This window comes from Atractosteus spatula, chromosome 27 (assembly GCF_055471065.1).
Source record: "Atractosteus spatula isolate fAtrSpa1 chromosome 27, fAtrSpa1.hap1, whole genome shotgun sequence".
Lineage (NCBI taxonomy): Eukaryota > Metazoa > Chordata > Actinopteri > Semionotiformes > Lepisosteidae > Atractosteus > Atractosteus spatula.
Genome location: NC_142732.1, coordinates 8,450,361 through 8,465,010, shown reverse-complemented (window position 1 = coordinate 8,465,010; position 14,650 = coordinate 8,450,361). Strand labels below are relative to the sequence as shown.

Sequence of the window (14,650 nt, the reverse complement as noted above, 5' to 3'; positions counted from 1 at the left end):
CAAAACGAGGAGACAAATTGTTCTCTGCATGTGGATCGTTACATAAAATCCAATTTTGGCCTTTATTTTATTATTTTTGACTGAAAGACTTGAGTTTCTGCACCTTTTCTTCACCTTAATGGAGCGGATTAGGGACTAGCTCAAGGATGTGTTGCCATGCGGGTGTCTCTAAGATCGAGTAGCTATTGAGATGACTAAGAGGTCGTCACTTTCCCAGTGTTGCCTGTGGTTTGCACTGCTGGCACTTGCACTTCAGAGACAGAGATCGAGCCCCTCTCTTTGTTTCTGTGCTGCAGGTGAATCACCCTGTAGGCAGGTGAGTTTGCAGCCTGTTAATTGATCTTGCTCGGCTGACAGTAACATCTTCATTAGCCATTGTTTCTGCACACAGAGACACTCTTGTGTTTCACCACTCATTGATCCGCTGAGTTGAGGGCTTCTTGAGAAGGCTTATGAGATTAACAATGTGCCGGGTGTCCCAGAGATGGGCCTGCCCAAACTAATGAGTTTGGGTGACACTTAAAAAGACCCAGAGGACTCGGGGGTTAAATTACATTTTATAGAGATAAAGCATTTTTTGTTTCAGCATTGGTGAGGGTGGGGGAAGGGGGACCACAGGTCATACTGGCACACTGTCTCACTTTGCCTAGCTGTAATTCATTGGACACGCAATCAGCCATGACACAACAGTATTTAAGATGTTAAAACAATATAATTTATACTTCATCCAGCTTTCACGGTGAATATACCTGTGGTGTGAGAAGGGCTGTATTGCTTTAAGGGAGCCGGCACTCTTCAGTTTTAAGAGTGCTGACCTCATAGCACTCATGTGAATTGTTTTTTTCAAACTTTAAACAGTTTTCTGTTTTTCAAATAATGGTGCTGGCCTTTCCGGAAATAAAAGATTGGGACAATGAGTCATTGTGTTCTGCTTCTCAAGAGGATGGCAGTCTTAATTAGAGAGCTGGTGAAAGCTGCCGCCAAAGGCATTGAAAGGAATCCTTAGAATGCTTGTTCTTATTAACTTGCTAAACAGTCAAGAAAAAGAGTGTTTGTCGATGCATGTGAGATTTGACAGTGTATCCTCCTTCTAAATAAATACTGCAAGCAAGGGGGTAAGCTTGCATACTGGACATAGGCCAATGAAATTTGTTGAGTAGGTATTGTTTAATGAGAATACCATTTTTTTGTGCCTTACAAAAGGTAAAAAATGCAGTTTTGTTGGAAATGGAAAAAGGCAAGTGCTAGTATCTCTGATGGTACCTGGCATTGTTTCAGTAGCTCAGCGAAGGTGAGTCAACACCAAGTGAGACAGATATGCTTTCTTTGAGCCAAAACGTTATTCTTTCGTTTTCCTTTGCTCGTGAAACGGTAAAATGAGGTGCTCTGCAAGGCATCAGGACATCTGTATGTAATGTCTGTGAAAGATATTTTAAGAAATTGAGCCTATATTCAAAAGCTTTTGTATAATGTAATTTCAGTGTTAATTTTTTTAAACAAATAGACTCATAACTACATACAGTTGACTGCTTTCCTTTATTTATTAATTTTATGTTCTCTGAAACAAATGAGTCTATGAAACTAATCAAAATAAAATACATTTAAAAGTATTGTCTTTTAAAACATTACCTCCTGAATTAATATCCAACAGGAAATAAAAAAAACTTTTCCCTGAGCACAAAACAAGCATCAGTATATAGGACACACTGTAACTTATCACTTGTTGTAATTTCCTTGATTGGTCTGTGATGAATGGGCACTGCCCAGGATGGAGTCAGCCTCAGCACCACCCTTCAGAATGCTGCTTTCACACGAGCAGTCCCTACCCAGTCTGCGAGCTTCGTACCATTTAAAAAGGGAGGGTTTACAGGGACCCACACAGTGGCACACATAATGCAAAGTTAAAAAGGCAGTATTCTACATGTAAGGATAAAATATTTCCAAAAAATACTGTAGTCATAGCAGATAGCTATGATTTTAAATGTACTGTGTGCTGTCTGATCAAAGCTTCAGATGACTGTTTTGATAACATCGAGCTCTACATTTAGAGAAATATTTTTTGTCACTACCTGTGTTTTAAGTAATAGTCTTCAGCAGAATTTCTTCCTTTCTGCCGTGCTTTTTTTTTTCCTTACTTGAAAAAAGCGATTTTAATTTCTCTGCACTGAATGTCTGACCAAATGTACATGTACATAAGAGCAGCCTTTTTCTTCAGTTGGCCTGGGCAAACCCACCTCCTGAAGCAGGTCACTGCCCACTGAGGTCAGTCCGTTTGGTCTGCAACCTCCATAACTCTATACAACTTTACAAAGCCTATTGTATCATATGCTTTGCACTCTATCTCTCTATCTTTGACTATATGGTCTGTATTGCATATTGCACCCTGCCTTCCTTTAAAAGGTTCCAGCTAATCCGTGGTGTGTCGCACCCTTCCATCACGCGACTGATTGATTCCTTGACTGTACTGTATTCCTTGATCTGCGCCCATCCTCCATGTGACCAACATCCGCTGCACAATGACCTGTTTAATGGTCTTCCTCTGTATAATCAGTAGTTATTGCACTGTGGCCTGTAATACACCCTCACTCCCTCCGGAGGACAGAGGGGAAAGTGGCACTTCCCAGACGCAGGTGTGCAGTTTCCAGCCCTAATAGAGGTGAATTATTTAACTTCAGCGTTGATTCTTTTGTCCTTTTTTCTTTTCTGACAGTCCAACCCTTTACAATAATGTGTCATGTCATGAACGATTATTATTCATTACTTATTAACTTTTATGTTTAGTTGAGTTGATAATAAATGATATGTTGTACACTCCATACATAAATTGGCTTTACAGACATATATGTACGATGTAGCCTGTGATTTTTTTTTCGAGTGGTTCCACTTAAGGATTTTAAAGGCGAGCTCTGTGTATAAACCCACACATCAGTAGCTGGTATGCTGACGTAGATGCAGCCTAGGTGCAGGACACAGGCAGTTTAGCTGGATTGATTTGTTGTAAGATTAATGGAGGCTCACTCCACACAAGCCTGACTACAATACAGGAGCTGTCTGTAAAAGCAGCTTTCTGGAGTAAACACAAGGCCTTATACAGTGCTTTGCAGTTAACATATGCCTTGTAACTGTGGAATGTCTTGAAAGTCATGGAATTCATATTGTGTCGTGGTTTTCAGTTCAGAGGACTCTGTGGTGTTGTGGGTGTTCCATTTTCTACATTTTCTACACTTTAAAGCTTTGATTCTGTTTTCAATTTTGTTTGTTTTTAAACTCTAGTTTTTCATCTTCAGTACTTCGTTGGAGTCGTAAAGCTCAGGAACAATAGCTATCAGGTTTCACGAAATTCAAGTATCTGAACCCATAATAGCAAAATGGCAAATTTCTAGTTTTATTTAAATTGGAGTGTCTTCCACTGGGGCCTTCATTTGTCATTAATGGATGGTTAAAAAAAAGGATTTAAAAAGTGAAAACTCGTTAGCCCTGGAAACCATGCAGTGAGTGAGTTTTTAGGCTAACAAAAAAGCCGAAATAAAAAGGCAATTGGTTGTGGTAAGTGTGTGAATCCCAGAACAATGACCAGTGTGGCCAGACTGGTGTGACACGGATCTGGACACTGGAGTCCAAGCTCTAGAGGGAGCCATTGGTTCACCTTTGAGCTGTGATTGTCACCCTTGACGCAACAGCCTCTGTGCAGCCGATATGGACAAGAGTCGGAGTGTTTTACAGTGCTGTTAAGCTACCACTAATGTGCAGTTTTGCGCTCATAAAGCTTTCCTTTTCAAAGAAGAGCACGGCATTGGATAGGCAGATTAATTTGGTGTTGAGTTTATATTAAAATATGATAATCACCACCCCTCCCCCAAAAAAAGTTCACATCTACACTTTAGTAGTACATTTTTAAAAATTGATATGTCTTTACATTTAATTTAACTGTAAAAGTTTCCTCTTCAATTGCTCTTACAATGGAAAAAAATTATGAAAGTGGATTCTGAATTGGACATCTTTCCATAGAAAATAAACATTAAAATTTCACTTAGTTATTAACATTATTGTGGAAGTGCACCATGGTGACCGAAAAGAACTCAGCTACCTCAGTAGTTTGCCCAGTAATTTTGCTTTGTTTCCTTAGCTGTGATACCTGGATCAATAATTTACGAGAAACCATGCAAACAGGGTGGGTGGAATCGCCTCCTCTAGTTTGTAATATTTCTAATGTTCTAATATTATTATATTTTAGTATGCACTGAATTTACATTACCAGATATTTTTCTTTCACAGGACTGCATAGTGCAGTGAAGGACATTTTCTTGCAAGGCCACAAATAATTACTAGTGAACCTAGTGCCAGCTACGTGGCCCTTTGTCAAATGTCTCCTGCCCCCCTGTCGAGAAATCTGCAGGCAGCTCATTTTTAGATAACAGCAGGATGCTGTAAACTTCAAAAGCATAACCTTCCAACTGTCAGGTCTAGTTAAAAATAATGGGACGTTTCTGTTAGCACCTCATTTGCTTACATGTAAATCTTAAAAGACATAAAAAAAACTTTTGAGTTATGAAATTGATGGACATAACAACGACAACAACAACAAAAAAAACTTAAGGGGGCTAACCAGGCTGGAAACAAATGTAAACTATAAGTGTGTCCTCTGTTATTCAACACATATGCACTGTAATTGACGTTCCTTACATGATTAAAGCCTATAATCAAAAAAGTATTCCAACATTGTGAAAGCTGCATGCACTGGGATATCTGAGAAAGGCGAGGCTTGATTTTAATTAGCTGGAAATCCTTGGTGCCTTTAACCCTCTCTCTCCCCTGGGATTTACCCACAGGGCATCGGTGGGGTGGAAAATTGTCTTACGTGCTGTGGTCTGACCGTGTCCCATTAACGAATGGTGAAATAAAATAAACTAGTCTAGAATGAAACAATGCAATTACTTGATGACGGCTCCAAATCTGAGAGGAACAGAACTCCCAGAAGTTGTGTCATAAATACAGTAAATTGTATATGTTGGAGTAACAACAGAAGAGAAAGAGAGAAAACGGTGGTTGGTCGGGTAACTGGCACACAATCTGTGGTGTTTGGGATCTATTCATAGTAATATAATTAAAGGATGCAGTTGAATGCAGTCGCGAACCGTCCGCTTCGACAGCTGCAGCCCGTTTGTTTCTCCTTTTTTATTCCTGTTGCGCTCCTTTGCTTGTTTATTAGCTGTGACTCCAAGGTCGGAATTAAACAAATATTTTAATGGCGGGAAATGTCGCCGGGGCAGCGTTCGGTGTGGTCGAGCGGCCCCGAGCGAGCTCGACGGGGAGGGTAAGGACGGTGTGAGCATGGACAGACCCAGGCTGCCGGGGGAGACTCACACGCCATAATTCCTCTCTATCACGCCACTGATAAGAATCAAGGAATCTGCTCCTCGCCAGCAGATTAGCCTACTGGTCTTGCTCTGGGGAGCTTATTGCATCGTAGGTTCTTAAAGCAAAAGAGACCCAGTCAGCCCCTGTTTAAAGAATGACAGAACGGGCACGGTGTAGTATTTGCGACGTATTCCTTTGTGCCCAGTCTGTGTTTAACGCTTCAGAATTGGAAGTTGGAGATAGTCATTACATCATTTCGTAATGAATTTTTGAGAATTTTAGATGATTTGTAATGCGTTTTCGCTCTACATAATAATGTTTCTCCTAGTTAATGGTATCATTGTTCTGTGGCACTTACAGCAGAGTCCAAGAAGTCTGAATTAGGACTTTTAATGTAGTGTTTGCCTGCTTAAAAAAGAAGGCTGATTGGAAGTTTTAAAAGAGCCTGAAAGAGTTAAAGGGTATTTGTGGTACAAATATACAATCTCCAAATCCCAGAATACTGTACTCTTGTAGCAGTCACATTAGAAGTGATTGATGGTTGGTTTGTTAGTAAAATGCTATAAACACAGACGCTTGCAACATGTTGACACATTCATAGTGCACCATTATATACCATATGCAACAAAATAATGAATTGCCATGTCAACACCTTCTATCTTTGTTTTTACCTGTTGTTGTTGCACATTTTTAAGTCTTGAAGTTAAAAGGTGGATAGTGTGAGCAGCTGTGGGTAGCTGTGGTCAGGGCTCTGGACCAGAGAGTCGTGGGTGGGATGGTGCTGATGTACCCTTGAGCCCAGGCACTTCATTCGGAGTGCTGTAGTAAATGCCCTGCTGCATGAATGGGTCTCCAGGTCGTCACTGTACATCAGAATGTGCTCTCAATTGAGCTATCTGGTAAAATTAAAGATAAAAAAACACTTCATGCAGAGTGAGAGACAATCCTTATGTAATGAGGTTCATGTTTATAACTTCCTTTACCATCAGGAAGATCAACATCTCTATTCCATAATGCGTTCATTCCCATGGTCACTAGAAGCTCTAAGACTGCGCAGTGCCATGCAATGTTTATTATTCGTCTTTAATGAGGGTGGGAATGTCAGAGAATACATTTGTATCGCTGACCTTTCTGAAGTTTTCTGGGTTGCAGCCCCAGGTTGCAGGTGTTTTTAGACATGGCTTTAACATGTGAGTGTTCTGACTGTAAGGTGTCAGTCCTGACCAGTCAGACTGCCCCAGATGAGTTGTGTGACACAGCATGTGGGAAAACTATGGCAGGAAAATGCATGCTAAAATAAGGCAAGGCAAAAGATTACAAAGGTTTTTCTAAGTAGGATGGGACCCAGTTTACATGATGACCATATCATTTTATACCAGCAGCTCTGCTACACAGTGTATCTCAGGTGGAGAAGTCAGTAAATCTTCAACATCTCATACAAATGACATCATCTCTTACACCACTGCACCCATAGTGGATATAGGATTGAAAATGCTAGTCCAGGGGAAAGAGCACCGCCTATTTGTCCACCAAGACCATTTACAGCAGCAGCCTGGTTTTCTTTAGCAGTCTTTCATCTCACTGTTGAGTAGACCCAGCTTGCGTATCATCTAATGAGTTCAGGTTAAACCTTTCACTGTGAAAGACAGTGTTTCTGACAAGTGTAAACTGAGGCAGATCCAATAGCTGAGATAAATCTGTAAGCCTTATTAGGACATTTTCTAAATTTTACTTATTGCATCAAACACCAAGTTCACTTCCATTTCTATTATAGCCTTCATATAATACTGTGCCTGAAATACTTGTTATGAATTCAGTCAGAATTAGATGTATTTTCTCTCATCATGATTGTCATATATATATATAAGGAATTTGCTGTATGACAGTGTAATATGATGTTATAAATTCAAGTTTTAAAGAACACTGCACTACTATCAAATGTTTGTGTCAATAGTGGTTTTATCCAAAGCAGGTACTGAATTTCATTGGGAGGAAAAAAGGCGAGGTCAGTGAAATGTTCCCCATTTCCTGCTGTCAGGCATGATGGTAGATCCATCATGCTATAGGCCTGCTTCTCTCCCAAGGGGCTGAAAGCTTTTGCTGGGTCAAAAGAATCACAAATGTATGACAGCACCAAGACAGTGAAGGGCATGTCAGAAACCAGTATGGCTTCACTTTTCAGCATGACAGTAGAGACCAGAATCTTTACAACCAAACCAGCAGTACAAGGTCAAGAACAGAGCTAGATCAAAAACCAGCATGGTTTACCAGTCCTGTTTGTTACGTGTGAATCCGAAGGGAATGGCCAACAGGAAATGCACAGATTGGACGGACACAAAAGATTCTTATGTGATAGAATGAAGAGTTTTTGCATTACAAAAATTGCCTGTAATAAACCATGTTCTGCATCATTTATGCCAGAACGAAAATTTCTTCTGTCTTTAACTATATCTTATAGGACGGTCAGGTTTGAATTGTTTGGTAAGTATTACAGCCATATCTGTTACAGTCTTGTTCCTGTTGACTTAATTCTAGCAGCAGCGTGTACCAATAATGTCAAACACTTACATCATTAAATCTGTGGAATACTAAAAACTGGAAAGCTCCCTTGTTTAAAACAAATGTCATTTATCTTTCTGTTCGCCTTCAGCAGTCCATGTTGATTACTTAGCTTTGTATTAAGATACAAAATGGAATCTTAAGATTAGAGAAATTGAAATGTGCAAAGTTCTGAATTTTTACACATCTTTTCCAGGATGAATAAGGTAGCTTTTAAATGAAAGGTTGATGTATGAAGTTTTAAAATTACTATGTTGACTGTATTACTTTTACAGCCCTTTGTTTCCTGTTGGTGGAATAAAGAAATACACTTGTCCAAAAAATGAATAAGTAGCTAATATATAGGTCCTAAACATACAGTTTCTGAAATGTGAGAGGAAACAAAATAAACTTTGTACTCTGCTAAGCTTTATAAATCTTGCCTTCTGATCATTTCCGGTATGGCTAACTGAAACTTGAAAGCAGCAGGTTAGAGCTGCAAAAAGCAGAAAATCTAAATATTAAACTAATTACTGCCTCTTGGCTAGGAAAGTGCTTTTCAATCTATTAATATCTGAAAACTTACTGGTGGTCTCACTGTAAAGCAGATACGAAAACAACCCTCTGTTACACTTGACTGCAGATCAAATGAACTGTGAGCACCTTTATTTTTTTAAGGTCTTCAGTTGAGTTGTGGATGTGGTTTAGTGTTTAGTGCTTCACGATGGCTTGCTCCTGGAGAGTGCTGAGTTCTCCTCTGAGCCAGAGTGCCCACAGAAACACTGCACCAGGTCTAAATATCATCCTAGATTGAGACTGCTTGAGTTTGATGTGCCCATAAAAACAAGTGCAAAAAACTTTAATTTAAAATGTTTAAATTGTGGTCTGGATTTATTATGAAAGGCGTGCTTGACAGTATTAGCATTATAAACTTCTGCTTTGGCACGTCTTGTTATCGCCACTCTTGAGCGTTGCTGCACCAGTATGAAACTTGTCGCCGTGGGTGAGGGAGTCATCGTTCGGCGTGAGTGTGAGTCAGCCCACAGATGCATCTCTTCTGCATTACTCAGAGTGATGCAGCCATGTCGAAGAAGGAGAGGGGGAGCTGTGATTGGGACTGAAAAGGTTAAGTGTTAGAAGTTCTCACTTTTGCCTGTAAAAGATTAACAAGTTATCGACCGAGCGGTGACCCCAGGGAGTGTGTGTTAACAAGAGAGGCTGCTATCTTGATGGTTACTGGGGAGACTGCCCCTTGATTTGGGTTCGTTCAGCCAGGACCCCAGACAGGGGAGCAGAGGCACGCAGCCTGGCTGGCTTTGATCTGCCGCCCCGAGCTGCTCCCTTGCTTTCCGGGTGTTTTCCACAGTTTTCATAAACACCTCGATAAGGCCTGAGCACATTGCGCAGACCTGGACACTGCAAGGGGCAACTGCATGAGAAATGAACTTGCGTGCTGTGCCGCGTGGGTGCCCTGACAAAGACAAACAAGGCTTTTAAGATGTGTGAATGCTTGAGGAAAAGTTATAACTCTCTTAAAAGACAAAAGTGTATTTTATCATGAATTTTAAGGAAATTATACTTTTACAATCAAATCTGTCTGTGGTAAGCAGTGCTCACATAAAAGGTGTTAAAGAATTCCAGTGTTCCCCTGTAAGGGCTTTTCCACATGTTCGTAATTTCCTAGTTTTGGAAGGCTTTGAAACAACTGTTATTAATTAAAAAGAGAATAATTTTGTTACAGGCTTTTAAACTGCCAAGTTAGAGATGCTCTTTGCTGTCTGTTTAGGCATGCTGCTGTGGTTGCCTCATCCCTGTCAGTATATACAGATTATTTTACTTCCACTGCTCTTTTTCCACAGCAAAGGGACTCAGTCAGTCTCAAAGCTTTGAGTCTTTAAAACAAATTCCTGTAAGAATTTATGAGATTTAGGCAGATGTTTTGTGTTTAAAAGGTTAGAAATACACAACATAAAAAACAAACAAAAAAACATGAATATAATTCTTTCGCCATGTGACATTTTTATGGAACATATACATATGTATGCACACTTATTAATATAACATGTCAAATTAGAGGTTCCCACCTATATGCATGTGCCAGCAATTTAATATAAATGCAGTAAATAACACTTCTACCCTGCAATGAGGTGTTATAAATAGGATGTGTGAAGAGTTGTTCAAACAGCTCAGGTTTCCGAAATTTTATAGCGGCTAACCAGTGCAGAAAAGCCTGCTTTTTAATTTTGTTTCTCGGGGCTAACCGACTGACGCCTCTTTGTAAGGCCTTGTATTTCAACAAGCCCACAAAAGCCCCAGTGCTGGGTTCCAGTCTCCACTGGCTTCTGGAGAACACTGTGTACCATCAGCAACTTCTGTCCCACTGCGCCTGGCCCGGCTTCATCTGTCAAACCCAGGGCGAGCGGGCGGGCGAGCGGGGGGGGGGGGAGAGAGAGAGAGGAAGCTCCCAGATAAACATACCGCAGCGCCTAAACTCCTAATCACTCTGTGCTTCCGTTTCCAGGCTCTATAATTAGAAGGTCTCCTTTTCCATGTATTCCCAGTTGACGCAAATGCTTCTTGTGGCTTGGCACCTCATTTGGGGCGTGGGTTCACTTTATGGCCAGGCCGTAGCCTGGTTTAGTCTTCTGATACAGCATAAATAGCTAACCACCATCTAATTCACTACCCGTTATGTTTCCTTTTCATGTGTGCAATCTCAGTATTCCATTTTTTTTTTCATTTCCCCTTAAAGAAAGACGCCATCCCTTCCATGACCAAGCAAGCCTGTATTTAAGTGGTGTGAAAAATAAGAGGCTGGTGAAATGAAAAGTAAATTAATTTATCTAAGCCAAAACCCCTTCTCTGTGCTTTTTGTTTTGTTGCCGTTTTTTATTTCTCTTAGACGGTTATTAATTTCTGTTTTTCTTACACCATTTCACCTCTTTTTTTTACATTTGACAAACCACGCAGTAAAGCATTCCACTAAACTTTGCCGCACCCTCAACATTAAAAGATTAGAAGTAGGAAAATTACTAATTAGTGTTGTGTTAAATTATGGCCATGAGATTTAAAAAAAAAATGGAGCTAAATCATTTGTGAAATATTATTTTTCAATGCTTGTTTTTGCTTTTAACCTTCAGGCTTTCATAAAACGGGAAAAAAACGTACTCAATCTGTAGCGCTTTTGGGATCATCAAGTATGTCTAGCTATATTTTAATATGTATTGAGTTTAGGTTTTGGGCTGTCTTGATGTGGTCTTTGAAGAGTGCTCTTCAGTGTAAAAACTACAGTTTCTTCAGTTTTGCATAGTTCAAATAAAATAAAAAATTAGTCTTGTCATCAAGGGTTATATATCAAGTGAGGTTTTTTTTTGAAGACGTACACATACAGTTTATGACTATTTCACTGGGAAAAGACTATTGATATGGAACTTGTCACTGAAATAATTGATATCTTGATTTGAAAAAAATAGTATAATGAAAAGCAGGGCTATGAAATGTGACTTTTTTTAATACCATTGGATCCCATTTTAACTATACGTCATTATAGTACTGTAAATATAACTGGTAGCTTTGATGCAGATTCCTTGGAATGCATTTGGATGACACGGCTGGGTTGCGTCAGTTGGGTTGAGCAATTTGATAGCATAGGTGTTTAGAACAATCAATGGTAAATAGTCATTTTTCTTCTAGGAATGTTGCTTGTAACCGCTGACACGCTGGGCCATGATTTCCATGTCTTTCAAATCCTGACTCACCCGTGGTCGTCTTCCCAGAGTGCCGTGCACCACCTGTACACCTTGCACCGCGGCGAGACCGAGGCCAAGGTAGGTTATGCTCTCCTCTGGAGGGATTCCCTGCACAGGGATAGGGAATGAGGAAGGGAGTTACAGCGGATCTTCAGGATCTCTGCTGGAATTTCCTACCTGATGACTTTTTTTAAAGGACCTTAAAGAAAATTTAAGGTTCCCGAAATACCTTAAGGGAAGAGAGAGGGAGAATTTCTCAGTAATTTCAGACCAAAGTGTTACATTAAAGAGAGCCTTAGCTCACTTGACAAGGTAAGTGAATCAAAACAGTTTAAAATGCTCACATGTGAAACCTGGGCGCTGCCATCTTGTTGAGGCCGTTTGCGTGCCATGGATTGAAATCCACAATGAGATTGAACCAGAAATGATGTCAGTTCAGCTTGCCCCACGCCAAGCAGCTTTTTTTCTGCTTTGCTTATTCAACCATCTTTCAATGTGCAATTTCCATGGTGTAAATAGTGATTCTGACCATCAAATATGTCTATCAGCATAAGGCATATCAGTTTTAGCCATCAGCTGACATTGTTTGGCATAAATTAAGCGTCATTGTTCGCGGGAAATGATATTTTTACCTCCTTTAAAGCATTGCTATTTTTTTAGAATTTCCATACAGAGGACACAATTTAGTGTGGATATAAAGTCAAATAGGACAGATTTAGATATTTTCATAAGATTTTATTTGGGTGAATCAAGTATTTTAATGTATTCCTTTAATGCTACACATGCAATTTGTGTGACTGCGAATATTACATAATTAATGAACAGCAGGTGCTAGAAAGTTCTGAGATCTGTGAGGCATTTCTAATTAAACTTGCTCCTAAACCTGTTTTGTAAAAGTGTTTATTAGATTGGAAATATTGAATTGCAAGTGTTCCCTCTAAGTACATTACCATAACCATTACCATAAGGTCACTCGGTATTTTAATCTTTACTGCTCTTCTCTGTTCAGTGATAATGGAAATCTGCATTCATTGTGTGCCTTTCATCATCTCTTTAAGTGTTTTTCAAGTTGTGTCAAGAAAAGCTTCTTTAATAATAATAACAATAATCATAATTGCTTACACTTATATAGCGCTTTTCTGGAAACTTTACTCAAAGCGCTTTACAGGTAATGGGGATCCCCTCCCCCACCAGTGTGCAGCCCCACCTGGATGATGCGACGGCAGCCATAGTGCACCAGAATGCTCACCAGTGGGGAGGAGAGCAGAGTGATGAATCCAGTTCATAGATGGGGATTATTAGGAGGCCATGATTGGTTAGGGCCAATGGGAAATTTGGCCAGGATGCCGGAGTTACACCCCTACTCTTTTTGAGAAACGCCCTGGGATTTTTAATGACCACAGAGAGTCAGGACCTCGGTTTTATATCTCATCCTAAGAATGGCGCCTGTTTACAGTATAGTGTCCCCATCACTATACTGGGGCATTAGGACCCACACAGACCGCAGGGTGAGCGCCCCCTGCTGGCCCCACTAACACCTCTTCCAGCAGCAACCTTAGTTTTTCCCAGGAGGTCTCCCATCCAGGTACTGACCAGGCTCACACCTGCTGAGCTTCAGTGGGTTGCCAGTTGTGAGTTGCAGAGTGATATGGCTGCTGGCTACACACTGAAACTAAGCACTATATCATGGGCAACATAGATGTTTTTGCTGAGCACATCACACTCCATTTTCAACAGCTGGCTTTGTTTCAAAGTAGAGTTTTATTGTGAGGTCTAAAATCACTGAAAAATATTGTGAAGAAAACTTATTTCTTATTGTGTGAATGTGAAGTATGATTTTCTTAATTTATAGAGTTTCTAGTTTGTTCTGAAAAGTCCTGTATTGCCAGACAGAATCCAGAATTATATTATTCCTCCATGTCAGTGTGTTTCAACATATTTCACCTAATGTTTAAGCAAAAAGGAAAGGAACTTTAATATTATTAACTTACAGTGCCCTGAAATCAACAAAAAAACGGGTCATTCAATGGAAGCATTTGTGTGTATAATTATATGCAACTGCTTTTCTCTTCCATAGTTTATACATATTATTCCCTGATGAGGAAAATCTTATGTGACCAGACAGAGATAAAGCTTGAGAAGCTGACATTACGTTTTCTTTCAGCTAATCACATTTGAGGTTCAGCAGAGCTTTTCTTTGAAAAATGGCAATCATTAACTTTACTTTCAAAAGTTATGATTCTTTTCCTGCCAGATAAACCCACTTTTTTTTATAGAAATCTGCTGCAGCTGAGTGTGGGGAGATTTATCAGCCGCAGCTCCAGTGTGCTTCCTTGCATGAGTCTGCTCTGGAACGCACCGTGTCCTGTCTTCAGAGAGACAGTAAATTCTGCAGAGACCAGACACTGTGCTCCTCAGCCCCAGGAGGAAACTACCTGGGAAATCCATTCCTTTATTTCATTTGAAGATGCAAAAACAGGCTTCCCTGTTTCCTGAGCTGTAGAATTTGGGAACCTTACAGATCGTAATGATGTCTGCCAAGAATGAGTGCACTGGCAATGTGTTAAAGCTCTCCAGTAAGATATGAAATACAGTATCGATTTATTTATGGCCAAATACTTAATCATTGATTCCAATTGGAATGAACAGCTGTAATGCATGTTGTTTGATTTTTAACATTGTGGTAGTAAACCCCAAAAAAACACCAGTGAGCATTTTGCTGTTATTACGGTTATGGTTAAAGCCTTGATATATGAGGCTTTTATTTTATTCATACATACTATGAGGTGATTACTACTGTACTGGTCTAGCTCGCACTGAAACTAAATTCATAGGGCCTGTTCTTCTGATAATAAACTAATCTAGTCTAATTAAATTTGCTTTTAAGGCTGTAGGTTTGTGTCCCCTTAAAGTCAGTCATCCTTAAGGTTTATTTTTTTCCATAAATAAATGCTGTAGCCCACATAAGTGCTTTGATGCTGCAGGTAATGTGTTGCTCCTGCTGT

The 14,650-nt window shown here is 39.9% G+C and overlaps 1 protein-coding gene across 4 annotated transcripts in view; it reads left to right on the top strand.

The window, feature by feature from the left end:
* Positions 1–14,650, top strand: part of bcas3 (BCAS3 microtubule associated cell migration factor) — a 234,459-nt gene that overhangs the window by 39,812 nt on the left and 179,997 nt on the right. For all 4 annotated transcript variants that reach the window (XM_088906941.1, XM_088906940.1, XM_088906939.1 and 1 more), the window contains exon 14: positions 11,590–11,723. In XM_088906941.1, the coding sequence (XP_088763067.1) occupies positions 11,590–11,723 (134 nt within the window). The remainder of the gene's footprint in view (positions 1–11,589; positions 11,724–14,650) is intronic.